We start from the raw sequence: 12,098 nt of genomic DNA on the forward strand, positions 1-12,098 counted from the left end.
CCCATTTGTCTGAAGGATGGAAGTCTAGTCATCTTGAAAAGATGCTGCCTTTTTCGTTCGTATGCCTTCCAATCCTTTAAGAAAAAAGGCAGTAAAATATCAGTTAAATGTATTTATGGCTTTAAAAAATATTGTAACAATGTCTGAATCAAACTTTAGTAAAATCTCTTTGGGTTATATCTGAGAAGCTTTTATTGAAGACTTTGCACAAAATTGTGTTTTTGACAGTTTTAAATTATAGGCTAACTAGCCTGGGAAAAAAGGATAGTGTCTCTCTGTTCTTTCATAGGAAATGTTGAATCAGACCCCTACTGGGAAAAGAAATTTAATGCATATCTCACTATCTTACTGCCCATGAATATAATAGAAATGAATTCAAAATGCAGTTTTATTTTTGCAAATGGGATGAGTCGATAGATGCACCTCATATTTTTGAACACCTAGGGTTCAACAAATTTACTGGTGGTGCTCTTGCATTTTAACAAAATTTATTCTTCAGTGGAAGGGGGCAGAGAACACTGGATTCTTATTCAAGCATTCTATGGAGCTCTGCATTCATGGCTGTGTCTAAAGGGCATGTCAGCCTTTGATTCTCTCTGAGAGGTAATTATCCTTTTCCTGTCACGGAACAACAAATGATAGCTAACTACAGAGGCACATTTGCAGTAGTCACATTCATCAACTGCAGGAAAAAAAAATTCAATTTAATTGTGCACCACAGCTGCACATGGGCTTTTGAGCATTTCTGTTGTTCTCCCTGTCTCGCTATTCCTCCCTCCAGATCTATTTTTTAAACTTTTTTTTTCTGGTTATTTTTTCCCCCTTTTTGTCTCTTCTTCCATTTTTACTCTCTGTACTTTCTTGTTAAAGTAATTTTCCTTTGTGGCTCTCACTCTTTTTTCCCCATTGAAGGCTATGAATGTAGAAAATTATCACAATTACTCCTATAATTGAGCCTCTTTGTAGCAAGTGCAACTCCAGTAGCCTTTCTCCATCATGAAAATGGTTTCATTATAGGGTTTTTCATATTCCCTGACACCATCTACACAGAGGGACAGGCGTGCAGATGAGATGTGCTAGGAACAGGCTGGATCAGTAAGGTCACAGTAGGAATAATTAGCTCTGCTATGGAAAGAGCATCTAGGCCTTTTACTGCTACATAAATGTACTGTCCGTGGCTTTTAGTCACAGAAAAAAACTTACTAACAAATGGAGCTCCCGCCTACTACTTTGAAAAAAAGATTTGTATCAACACTACAATTTTCCATCATTAAGACTAATAACACGGAGGCTAGTATACATCAAGGGGAATAAAAAGAAAAATCTCACATTCAAGTGGCGGCTGGGTGCTGACCTTTGTTCTCTTTTTTTGTGTACGACTTAACTCTTTACAAAAAAGAGCCACACGCCACACCAACATGCAGGTGAACTCCAGTGTGTGCTAGCAAAGCACAGCATTCAGCCAGGAAATCTGATAAATCTCCATGCAGGATAATGCATCTCATTACATATGCACTGCATTAATTCTAGGCACATTTAAGAAAAAAAAAGAAGAAAAAGAGTAGAATTGAAAGTGACATTGGATTTTAGCTATCTGGAAGCAGAGGTCAGTTTTCACAGAGTATGAATTTGTATGTATGAGCTCCTTTGAAAACCAGACCAGTCCCAAACAACTGTACTTACAAAAAACTATGTGGGAAATAACAGACAATGAATTTTTTCCTTTTCCCCCCTTATACATTTCATTATTTAGATGGTTTCTGTCTGCCGCTGGAGAAAGTTGGCCCCGATTCTAACAAATGTTTGATTTGATGTGTGAGAGCGGTGGCTCTGGACATCTCTTCTTGTACCTTTTCTCATTCAAGCAGAATCTTAAGGGAGGAAATAAAGAAATGATATTCACTTGTAAGCCAGAAATCCTTAAAATCATTACAGCTTAAATGTTTACAAACATCCCTCAACCCGATCTCATTTATTTTAAGATATTCACTGTCTTTTGCATAGCTTCCCTCTACAGAGACATAAGGAAAAGAACATTCGTCCTGCATCTTAGTGTGAATACTGCATTGGCAAAAGACTTCCAGATCACTGTTGGAAATTTGGAAATTTTCCTCTGACAGCGGAAAAAGAGTGGAATCTGTACAGAGATATCTAAAATGATTTAACGACAAGAGTTCTCTCTGCGCCCTTCGGCTTTGCAAGGGTGCCCAGCAAGCTTAGTCTTGAAGTTGTTATACTCATGCGGCCTCCACTTCCTTGCAGTTATTGCCAAATCTGCATATTTTTTGTTGCCACCTCTGGATTATATGATCCATTCACATGAGAATATGATGAGAATGTGTAGAATCAGGCATCACAAATATGTGACAATCCAACTTAAACTTAGAGTTGTCAATGTATCATGATAAGGGTATCAATAATTGGCTTTTAATATTTAAATCGTAAGTATATGTTTTGATATTAGTTTAGAACAATACAGAGAAGATTTTAGAAAACAATCCCTATTAGATTATGCACATTTAAGCAATAACTGGCTCAGGCAAAATAAGTCATTTTAACGTCATCTGTGATGGATTTTTCTTGACAGCTACTGTAAATTACAATTACACTGCTCTCCGCACATGAAAGTAAGCATTGCAATAAATTATCTTTTATTTCAATCCATCATGTCTGCTTCTCAGAAACAGAAAACCCCAAATAAAAGTTCAGCACTATTATAAGAAAAATACAGTAATTTGTGATCCAGTTTGAAACAACAACAAAAAAATACCATTCTTTTAGAAAACAGTTATCGGCTTTCAAAAATACCATTAATTGTACTTCAAACATTCCTTGCCATTAAAGGGAATCTTTGGACTGGGGTTTGCATTCACTCAGAGAACACTGCTGATTCTAAAACTCTGGAAGGATTAAGATCAAACTCCATAACTTATCAAATCAGGTGCCATTTGAAATCCCTCACTGGAGAGGTGGCCATTGGAAGATCAGTCTTGTTAATAGAATTCATGCGAAACTGTTGGAAAACCATTTCCTTGTGCACTTAGATTTCTTTATGAGAGCACTGGCTTAAACGCAGTAGTCCTCTGCCCTGTCCGAGAACAGGAAAAAAGTAGTTGAAATGGATTAAGAAATGGAATTTATCCAGAAAACGCTTCATGGAGTACAACTGTCTCATGAACGGGAATTAAGCCACCAGTGATGGTTACAAGATACAGTTCCTTAAAGAAGAGTTCTGTCCCCACACTAGCTGAAACATGAGCTGTGATAGCAGGGCATCACTGGAAAGCAAGGCTGTCAGCTGCCTCTATACACCTGCTTCCACATTTTCCCATTCTGTAGACAATCCCAAACAGCCCAGCCTCACGGGTAGGCATCCTTTGGTCATAGAGGGCATTCAGCTAGAGGAATTCAGGACCGGAGGCTTCAGCAGAGAGATGCAGGTGAGAGGTTCAGCACAAGAAGCTCCTTGTGTGCATAAACGGGTTGCAGCTTGCAGCAGCTGGCCACAGGCAGCCCAGAGCAACATCTGCCCCGCGATTTCCCTCTTTTCTCTTGGTGACACGACTTCCAAGAGGCATATCCACTCCTCTGCCTACCCATGCCAGTTAAGATTTACCAGCATTTGTGATCTGATAAAGGGAGAGGAATTTGCCACTACAAGTCACCTGGATTGTCTAGGAAGTGAGATTTAAACCCTACAAACAAGTAAATCTCCTGCTCCCTGTGTATTCCAAAATGACAGAAGAGACAGACCCTTAAATAGAGGTTGGAAGCATTCATGAGCTGCTATCCCATGTGGTCCCAGTGGTATTCGTTGAAAAGAAACTGCCTATGCAAAAGATGACTGATACCCCGAAAAGAGGACAGAAGTGCACAGACTGGGCCCCTGGCACTGGAGTCCTAATGGAAATACTCCACCAAGAAACCCAGGGGAGGTGACCTGCTCGCCCTGAGCTCTCCTCTCCGGGACATGTCCTAACCTTTACGTGCTTGACACAGGCATTCTGCAATACTCCTGTGGCCGGAAGTTCCAGCAAGACCCCAGGAGTCAATTGTAGGAGCATGCACTCAGATATCTCTAGCTGTCTGGTAATTGCACAGCTTCTTTTATGAAGAGGAGTGAGAAGTATGGTGGGGGAGGGACTCCGAGTGTTTTTCCAGAGTGGGCTTTCTTCCGCTCCTCTCATCGGAAATTAAAATGAAGGTTGCCATTGTAACACATGTTTAAGATGTGGCCATGATGCCTGCCAATCAGTTGGATCCTTAAAAAAAAAAAAAAAAAAAAAAAAAAAAAAAACACCTAGAATTTTTTTAAAGAAGAAAATAAGAGAATAGTTTGTATTGAATGCTGTTTGAATCACTGAGGTTTGTGGAGATTGAAATTTACATAATTTATGGGTTTAGGTAGGATCTTTAAAAAAAGTCTAGAGCATTATATCTTATTCAGTAATATCTTTTCCACCCTCCCTATCTATTTAAAAATTGTGTAGTAGAAACACTTTGGGAAAGACCCACAGAAATAATCATAACTGAGTAACTTCAGACATGCAAATATTGAGTTATCGTAATTGTCCTCAGTGTTAGGACTAGCTCATCCATTTTTACCCTGTAAGTTTTACTTTGGAATCAAATAGGAATGAGAGGCTGCCCCTCACTGGTTGCATTGTCATCTAGTCTCACTGAACATCGCTTACAAGTCAGAGGGATGGTTTTAAAAAAATGTCCTAAAACAAGGCTGGCCAAAAGCCTTTGGGTTCCTGTGGAATTCAAGCTGCAGTCAGCTGACAACTCTAGTTTGTGATGTAAAAGCTTTAATTTCATTAAGAATCGCAATAGTAGGCTTGTAAACGCCACTCCATTTTAATGGTTTTGGGACATTATGCTCTTGTCCATGTGAAAACATGAACCGCTGATAGGATCCTTTTCTTGTCTGTGTCATGCCCTCAGAAATAAACCTGCGCCCCTGATGGCTCCAGGGTCTTCTACACCTGATCATTGAAAATTTTAAGGTTAGATTTGATGTGCTAGATTCATACAAAATTGATGGAATTCAGAACATCTACATACAGAAATATCTTATGAAAGATTAAGAATTAGTCCCATGATGGGGCATTTGGTTTAGCTGTTAACATGCAAGGCAGAACACCTGTGTCCCATAGCGTGGTGGCTGGGTTTGGATCCTGACAGTGAGAATTTGGGAAGTGAGCTAGTGAACAGGAGCTCATTCTGTCTCTCTCCCTCTCCATATCCTTTTGCCTCTCAAATAAATACAATTTAAAAAATTAAGAATTAGAAAGGATCAACACTAACTTTTCTTAAGCATCATCATGATTAAAAACCATTCTTTATAAATATTGTAATAGTGTAGGGATTGAGTGGAACTCCCAAATTATCAGTAAGTTTTGGAGTATTTCATGAATACTGACAAGGCAGATCTTGCCTTCTGGGTGATTATGTTTGCGAAATGCATGATGTTTTTGAAATAGATTAGAATAAAGGGAACCACAAAAGTAGCAAATCACAGTCCTTAATTTTAATGTTTTCTTTCTAGTTGGATTCCAAATAAGTAACAATTTTTTGTGAAACCGCATGGAAAGCGGATAGCTTATGACTTGTACTATAGGTACACATAAGTGCAACAGTCTGTAGGTGTGTGCATGTGGTCTGAGAGCAACTTTGCTGTGCTAAGGTCAGTGACTCAAACAACTGCAGCCGCTACATAATCTTCTTCCTGTATCTGAGTGGAGTTGTTACAAGCAACTGTGAAAAGTAAGATCATTTCAGTGTGATGAAAACATGTGGATGCTACCTGACTCTCAGCAATATAGATTTTTTTTTCTTTTTCAGATGTGATTTTAAAGTCATTTTGTTTTATCTTAGTATGGATTAAGCACTTACTTACTTTAACTAAGCATCTTTTTGTTGTTTTTACTTCCAAAGCCGTATAACTCAACAGAATGGTTTGCAAGTCTGCCCACATTTTGTGGGACATGGAATAGGATCGTACTTTCATGGACATCCAGAAATTTGGCATCATGGTAAGGAAATTGATTTGGAAACTATACTGAATAGGGTTTTAACTCCTGAAGCTCTTCCTTTACCTTTGAATTTTGATTGTCCTCGGAGTGTTTGTGTGAGAGTGTATGTGTATTCAGGGGAGATTTGTCTGCTTGATTTGAACCAGCACATCACTATGTTACTGCGCATTACTAAGTTACTAGATCAGAGCCCAGAAATTTCCATCCCCGAGTAAGGCTTATTTTCCTCTTTGTCTTTGCCCAAAGGAGTGCATGGCTTTAAGGCACAAGGGAAATTTGTCTCGAAAAAAAGTTCCTGGAGACAAAATGCCACTGCATCAACTCCCAGCAGCGTGCACATATGACTGTTTTCTGTTTTTCTTTCCCTACCCCCTTCTCTAACCGCTGACTGTTGTGGTTAAACTTCATTACATCCCACACAGCGCTGACAGCTGATGTAGTTCGCAGCATGTACTCTTTAGTGATTTCTAGATTATGGCCACCCTGTGTTCCTTCCCAGAGCCTCCTGTGTGGCACTGCCTGGGAGAAGTTCACTTGCCTGGCCCTTCGGGGGGACTGCAGGGCCTGAGGATTTGGACTAAGATGGGAGGCCAGCTCAACGGGCTGCCCCTCTCCCATTCCCCCACTGCATGAGTAGGGGATGGGGCAAGGGGCGGGGCACACCTGGAAAGGGACTGGAGGGGGAAAGTTATTGGTTCTGGGCCCTTGATTTTTACACTTGAGATGGACTAGGCCCCAGTGGAACTGTTGCCAGGAACCACCCCTAGAGGATCCCTGGAGATTGGTAAGACAGAACTCCCAGCAGCCCCAGCAGGAGCTCAGAAAAGGGCCAGGGAGCCACACAGAAAGAGCGGTGGAGGGAGCCCAGTGCTCTACCCCAGGACACTCACGGGGCTTTGTGCTACCTGTGTATCCTTGCCCCGGGGCTTGCTTCCTTTCTGGGGGTAGGGGTGTGAGTAGGGCCTGTAATTCCCTTGGGCCTGGAGACCTAGCAGCAGGTGGCCGGGTATGCGGGTAGGGTGAGGTAGGGGACATGGCAGCAGGGCAGGGAGCTGCACAGCTGTCTAAATCACCCTGGCTGCCCCTGTCAGGCCTCAGTACATTTCTTTGGTTGGGGAAGAGGGAACAGGGGAAGGGTCCTCTGCCCACAGCCTAGAAAATACAAACTAAGGCCCCGGGGCTCTGTGCGTGACCACTCTTTCCTCAAAAGCAGAGCAGAGTGACCACTTTTTTAAGTGACCCCACCCTGCTCTGTTTCTGGCTATCTTTCTGTTTCCTGCTCTCACCCCCTCCTTGTTTTCTGTTGGCAGCAAATGACAACGATCTCCGCATGGAGGAGGGCATGGCATTCACCATAGGTAATACTGGGGCCCCCTCCTCCCCCAACCTTGATTCTTGGGCGGAAGCTGGCCCAGCCTGGCAGCCCCAAGAAGGACTAATAAAGCCAATCAGCATAATGAAATAATTCGGATGCATAGCAAATCTGATTAAACAGCATCTTTGAGCCCCGTCTTCCTAAATCAGATACTTACCAACACATTTAGGAGAAGGCAGGAGGCCAACCTCTAATTCTGTTACCAGCATAATGTGGCGTTCATGTGTGTGTGTGTGTGTGTGTGTGTGTGTGTGTGTGTGTGTGTTTTCATTAACACCCAGTAACTAGAGGCAACTGCATCCGTTGTGCTCTGTCAGCGAGTGGCACGTGCGCTCTGGCTCTGGTGTGACAAGAGTCTGATGGCGTGATTGGTGTCACCACCAAATCCCAATCACCTAGGGCCCTGAATTCAGCGGATTTCTGACTGTGGGACTTAATGGAGAAGCAATTAGAGTGAAATAAGAAAATTGTTATTTGCTCATTAATGAACATTTTGAGCGTGTTTTAAAAATTTAAATATTTTTAAAAACCGACTGGTATTTATAATAAGAAGGACTGGTATTTGGGTGCTTATTATCCACGGGGTCCTAATTAAGGCTTGATTAAAATGCCCTTATTTCTCTAAAAAAAAATCACAAACCAGGCAACTTCCTTCGTTCTGTATGGCTGCCGTAGCAGCTTTCCTCTTCCCACTGTTTGGTTTGTAGTGCGTCCTGAACTCGGCGTTAATTATCAACCCTCCCAAATGACAACAAGAACCTGTGGGGGAAGCACTTGAGGGGTGGGGGAGAACCTGCCTATTCTCTTCCCTTAGTTCCCCCCAATCAGCAGAAACAATGTGTGACACGAGTCTGATGAGGTCACTGCCGTAAATATTTTTGCTTCTTACAGAGCCCATTATCACGGAGGGATCTCCTGAATTTCAGGTCCTGGAGGACGCGTGGACTGCGGTCTCTCTGGACAACCAAAGGTGTCTGCTTTTCTGCCCCTGCGCTTTTTTAAATCCTTGGGGGAATTGGGGGGTGAGGTGAGGAGGTAAGCATTGACCCAATGGCGCGGGCACTGCGCGCCTGCTGACCACTGCTCCACGCGTTTCAGGTCTGCCCAGTTTGAGCACACGGTGCTCATCACTTCGGGGGGTGCGCACATCCTCACCAAGCTGCCCCATGAGGCCTGAGGAGCAGCTGCGGGCCCGGAGTGAGGCACTCGCGTGGAACACAGCTGGAAAACTTTGGGAAGGAGCTGGGAGCCGGCCGCCAGCGTGGACACGACCTGTGCTGGCGTCCCGGAGAAATGCCCCCAGGCTGGCACCCCTGCCCCTCCTCTGGAAGTGGACCGGAGAGCCGGGTTTCCCTTTGCCTTGTTTTCTGCTGAGTAAAAGCCCCCTTTAGGATGCCTGTGTCTGTGCACTGCTTGCATCTCTAAGAGACAAGGGGGAGAGGGCGGCCTGCTGATTTGTGAATCTCCACTTCAATGAGCCTGTTAGCTCTGAATTTTGTGAATGTTTTTCTTGTGGCTCAGACTCTGCGGACCCCAGGTGCATCCAGAGGGCAGCACCTGCTCCCATGCCCCTGGCCCTTCATTCATTTCCCTTGGATCCGGGCTGTGCTGTGAGAAGAGCAGGTCGCAAACACTTCCTTAGCTGTGGATTCCCAGTGGGTCAGGCCCATCATTGCTTCTGCCAATCCAGAAATACCAACTTTTCCTGGGCTGGTGGCTGCTGTTCCCAGGGAGCATGCATCCGACCCTGAGACCCCATCCTCGACGTGGAGTCTGAGACCCTCGTCTTGGGCCTCTCCAGCCCCCGTCTCTCCCTCTCCCACAAGCCAAATCCGCAGCTGCACCAGGAATCAAAAACCTGGGCTGCCTTTGTACAGAAGGGACAGCTCTCAGCAGGCAGGCTGGTCCCCCAAAAGGACTGGCCCTGAATGACTCCAGGCTAGGCTTGGGCCTGGGTGGGGAGGTACACAGAAGCCAAACATTCCAGAGAGCACTCTCCCATCCCAGCAAGAGCAGATAAGACCACCTTTGAGAACTAAGGCCCACATAGCTTGAGGATTCACTTCTCATTGCAGCTGCAACCCACCCGTACCAGAAGCAGGAATTCAATGTCTCCGGACCTCCCATTCCAGCCTGGAGTACTCTCCCTTGTACTTGCTCCCCAGATCTGTTCACACCTGGACACCTGGGTAGGGAGAGGCTGGGCCTCCAGCAGTCCTGGAAGGAAGCCTATAGTTTAGGGACTAGGCCACTGAGAATGCCTTGGCTGCCAGCAGCTGTACCAACTCCTGTTTCCACCAAGAAGTGGTTGACAAAAGTTTTCACCTTCCAAAAGTGGCTTGGACTTACAGTGGTCACTAAAGAAATGGAAGCACGTGGAGATGCCAAGACAGAGGATAAGTCTGGTCATCCAGGGCGGACCAAAAACTACCTTGTCTTTGCCACACCTAAAGGGAAGGGGTGAGTGGGCCAGGAATTGGGAAACAGGACAATAAGCTGGTGTGGAAAAGTGATGGATTCAAGGTTCTCTGAGCTATCCAGCACCCTCTTGTTGCTCAGTTTCTCTGTTTGGGGATGTGGGTTTTGGTTGAGGTGATCCTGATTCTGATGTGCTGGAAAAGAGGAGGAGCTGCAGATTTACAAGATCCCTGGGGGTGGGGGTGTATTTTTGGAGACCCAGCGACTGAGGCTGCTGTCGCGGAACAGTGCAAATTCTCCAGGGAGGCCTTGGCAGATGTGCGCGCCAGCATGAGCTCACTTCTCTCCGAGAGCAACTGCATTGCACCCATTAGCTTGGTATCTTATCTGTGGATCAGCTTAATGTGAGGTTCCTGGAGGATAGCTTTATTAGGACCATGGTACAGCAGTGACTCCGAGGTGTTTATGGGATGGGTTTATCATCCCATTTATTTAAGTGACTAAAGTTTTATATGTGTGTGATCTAGATCTAGACACATCCATCTCCCGATGATCAGCAGCTCTGTCAAAAACGAACTTGAACTAGAATAAACTCCTTTTAACTTGCATTGAAATTGAGACAGAAAAAGGTTTTCTTTAAAAAAAAAAAAAGTTGTCAGGGCCTCCTCATCTGCCTGCTAAACTGCCCCCAAACTTCTCCCAGAGCCACAAAAACTCCAGCCAGTTACAACTATAGCTACCTTGGCCAGAACCACCTGCTCCCCAGCCCCCGGGGAAGTTCTTCTCCCAAGTCGGGGACACTCGGGGCACACGGAGTTTAGGCAGAAGAAAATCTTAGCAACCCAGCCTCTCAGAGTAGGTGTCACTTAGCAGAGGGGGTAGGATGAGGGTGGAATCTACCCCGGGTGCCCGGGAGGATAGGGAATATCCTTCACCGAGAAGCCACCACCGGGGACCTGAGACACATTACCCACCACGGTTTAGCGCCCCTCGCTAGACCTCATTCTCCGGACTAAGAAATAATTCCAAAGTGTAGACTTTACTTTCCCTCGCTTGCACGCAATTCACTTCTTAATTAAGCAACGGTTCTGAAAACACATCCCGAGGGGGCGCTTGCGTATTTGGAGCCTGTCCAGGTGCCATGCTTCGCCAAGGTCTTCCTTGGCTGCAGGCGCGGAGAAACGGAGCCGAGCGCCGGGACACTGCCCAAACACGGCGGGCCCTTCTCGCCCTTTCTCCCGCCCCACTGTTCCCTAAGCCGGTTCTAAACTGCCCAGCCACCGAGTGTTCCTCACACCTCACCCTGAGCCCCAGGAGTGCGTTGCAACCAGCCTTGTCCACTCCCACCCCCGACCTGGTGCCCGCCGCGGCGATCACTTACGTACGCAGGGCCCCGCAAGGCGCGCGAGAGAGACCCGGGACCTGGGCGGCGTCCGAGCAGCTGTGCTGGGGTGCTCCGGACCGCGCTCCACACCCCCAAAACGGGCTCTGGGAAGGAGCAGTGAAAACCACCAGTGCACCACGGAGGATCTGGACGAGCCGAGCTGCTGCCGGACGCGTCTGGTTGGCAGTCATTAGTTAGGTTGTTGCTACAAAGCCTCACCGTGTGGTTCGGTGATTAAGATTAAAAAAAAAAAAAATCTTTTAAACGTTGGCAAACCTGTTATTGGTTTGGAGGACTGGCTTTTTTTTCTTGCTTTGCTTTGCTTTTGTTTTTTCGGTATTTTTTCTCCAACCACGCCACGCTGCCTGAAATATTTCTGCCCCCCCCCCCCGGCATCATGCCCTTATCCCCCCACCCCCCCCCCAAAAAAAAAAAGAAAGAGAGAAGCAACTCCGTGGCCTGCAGCCGTCGCCGCAGAAGTTGAAACAGAAACTCCTTGCACTAATATCTGTAACGACAGTACCGATGTAATTTGTTTTGCATGTTCATTTTTATTGGCGTTCCCTCTGCCAAAATGTGCTTGATTACAGAGGTTTGTCCCGTGATCACCGCACACTCCACATAGGGGAAGGTGCAGCGGCGAAGGTTCAGCTCAGGCCAGATCAAATCCCGGGCTGTTGAACGCTTAAAGGCTGCATGTTGCTATTAGTGTTAAATATATGGCTAATTATGCGTATGAAAATTAAACATCAGTGTTATGCTAATGGGGCGCCTTCAGCTGCGGATCTGAGCACTTGAGACTACCATTTAATCAAATGAATCAGTAACTAATACATCTGCACGTGTGAACTTTCACAAGATCATTTCCCCGTTCCCGTCACAC

The 12,098-nt window shown here is 45.4% G+C and overlaps 1 protein-coding gene across 2 annotated transcripts in view; it reads left to right on the forward strand.

Annotated features, from left to right (window-relative positions):
* METAP1D (methionyl aminopeptidase type 1D, mitochondrial) overlaps nt 1-8,606 on the forward strand; it is an 85,423-nt gene extending 76,817 nt beyond the window's left edge. Inside the window, exons 7-10 of one of the 2 annotated variants that reach the window (XM_004577063.4) lie at nt 5,941-6,038; nt 7,349-7,396; nt 8,305-8,383; nt 8,512-8,606. In XM_004577063.4, coding sequence (XP_004577120.2) covers nt 5,941-6,038; nt 7,349-7,396; nt 8,305-8,383; nt 8,512-8,590 — 304 coding nt within the window. In that variant the 3' untranslated portion in view covers nt 8,591-8,606. The remainder of the gene's footprint in view (nt 1-5,940; nt 6,039-7,348; nt 7,397-8,304; nt 8,384-8,511) is intronic. The other variant, XM_058664638.1, reaches the window with a different exon arrangement.
* Nucleotides 8,607-12,098: the final 3,492 nt, after the last annotated feature.

The sequence above is a fragment of the Ochotona princeps genome, chromosome 5 (assembly GCF_030435755.1).
Source record: "Ochotona princeps isolate mOchPri1 chromosome 5, mOchPri1.hap1, whole genome shotgun sequence".
Taxonomy (NCBI): Eukaryota; Metazoa; Chordata; class Mammalia; order Lagomorpha; family Ochotonidae; genus Ochotona; species Ochotona princeps.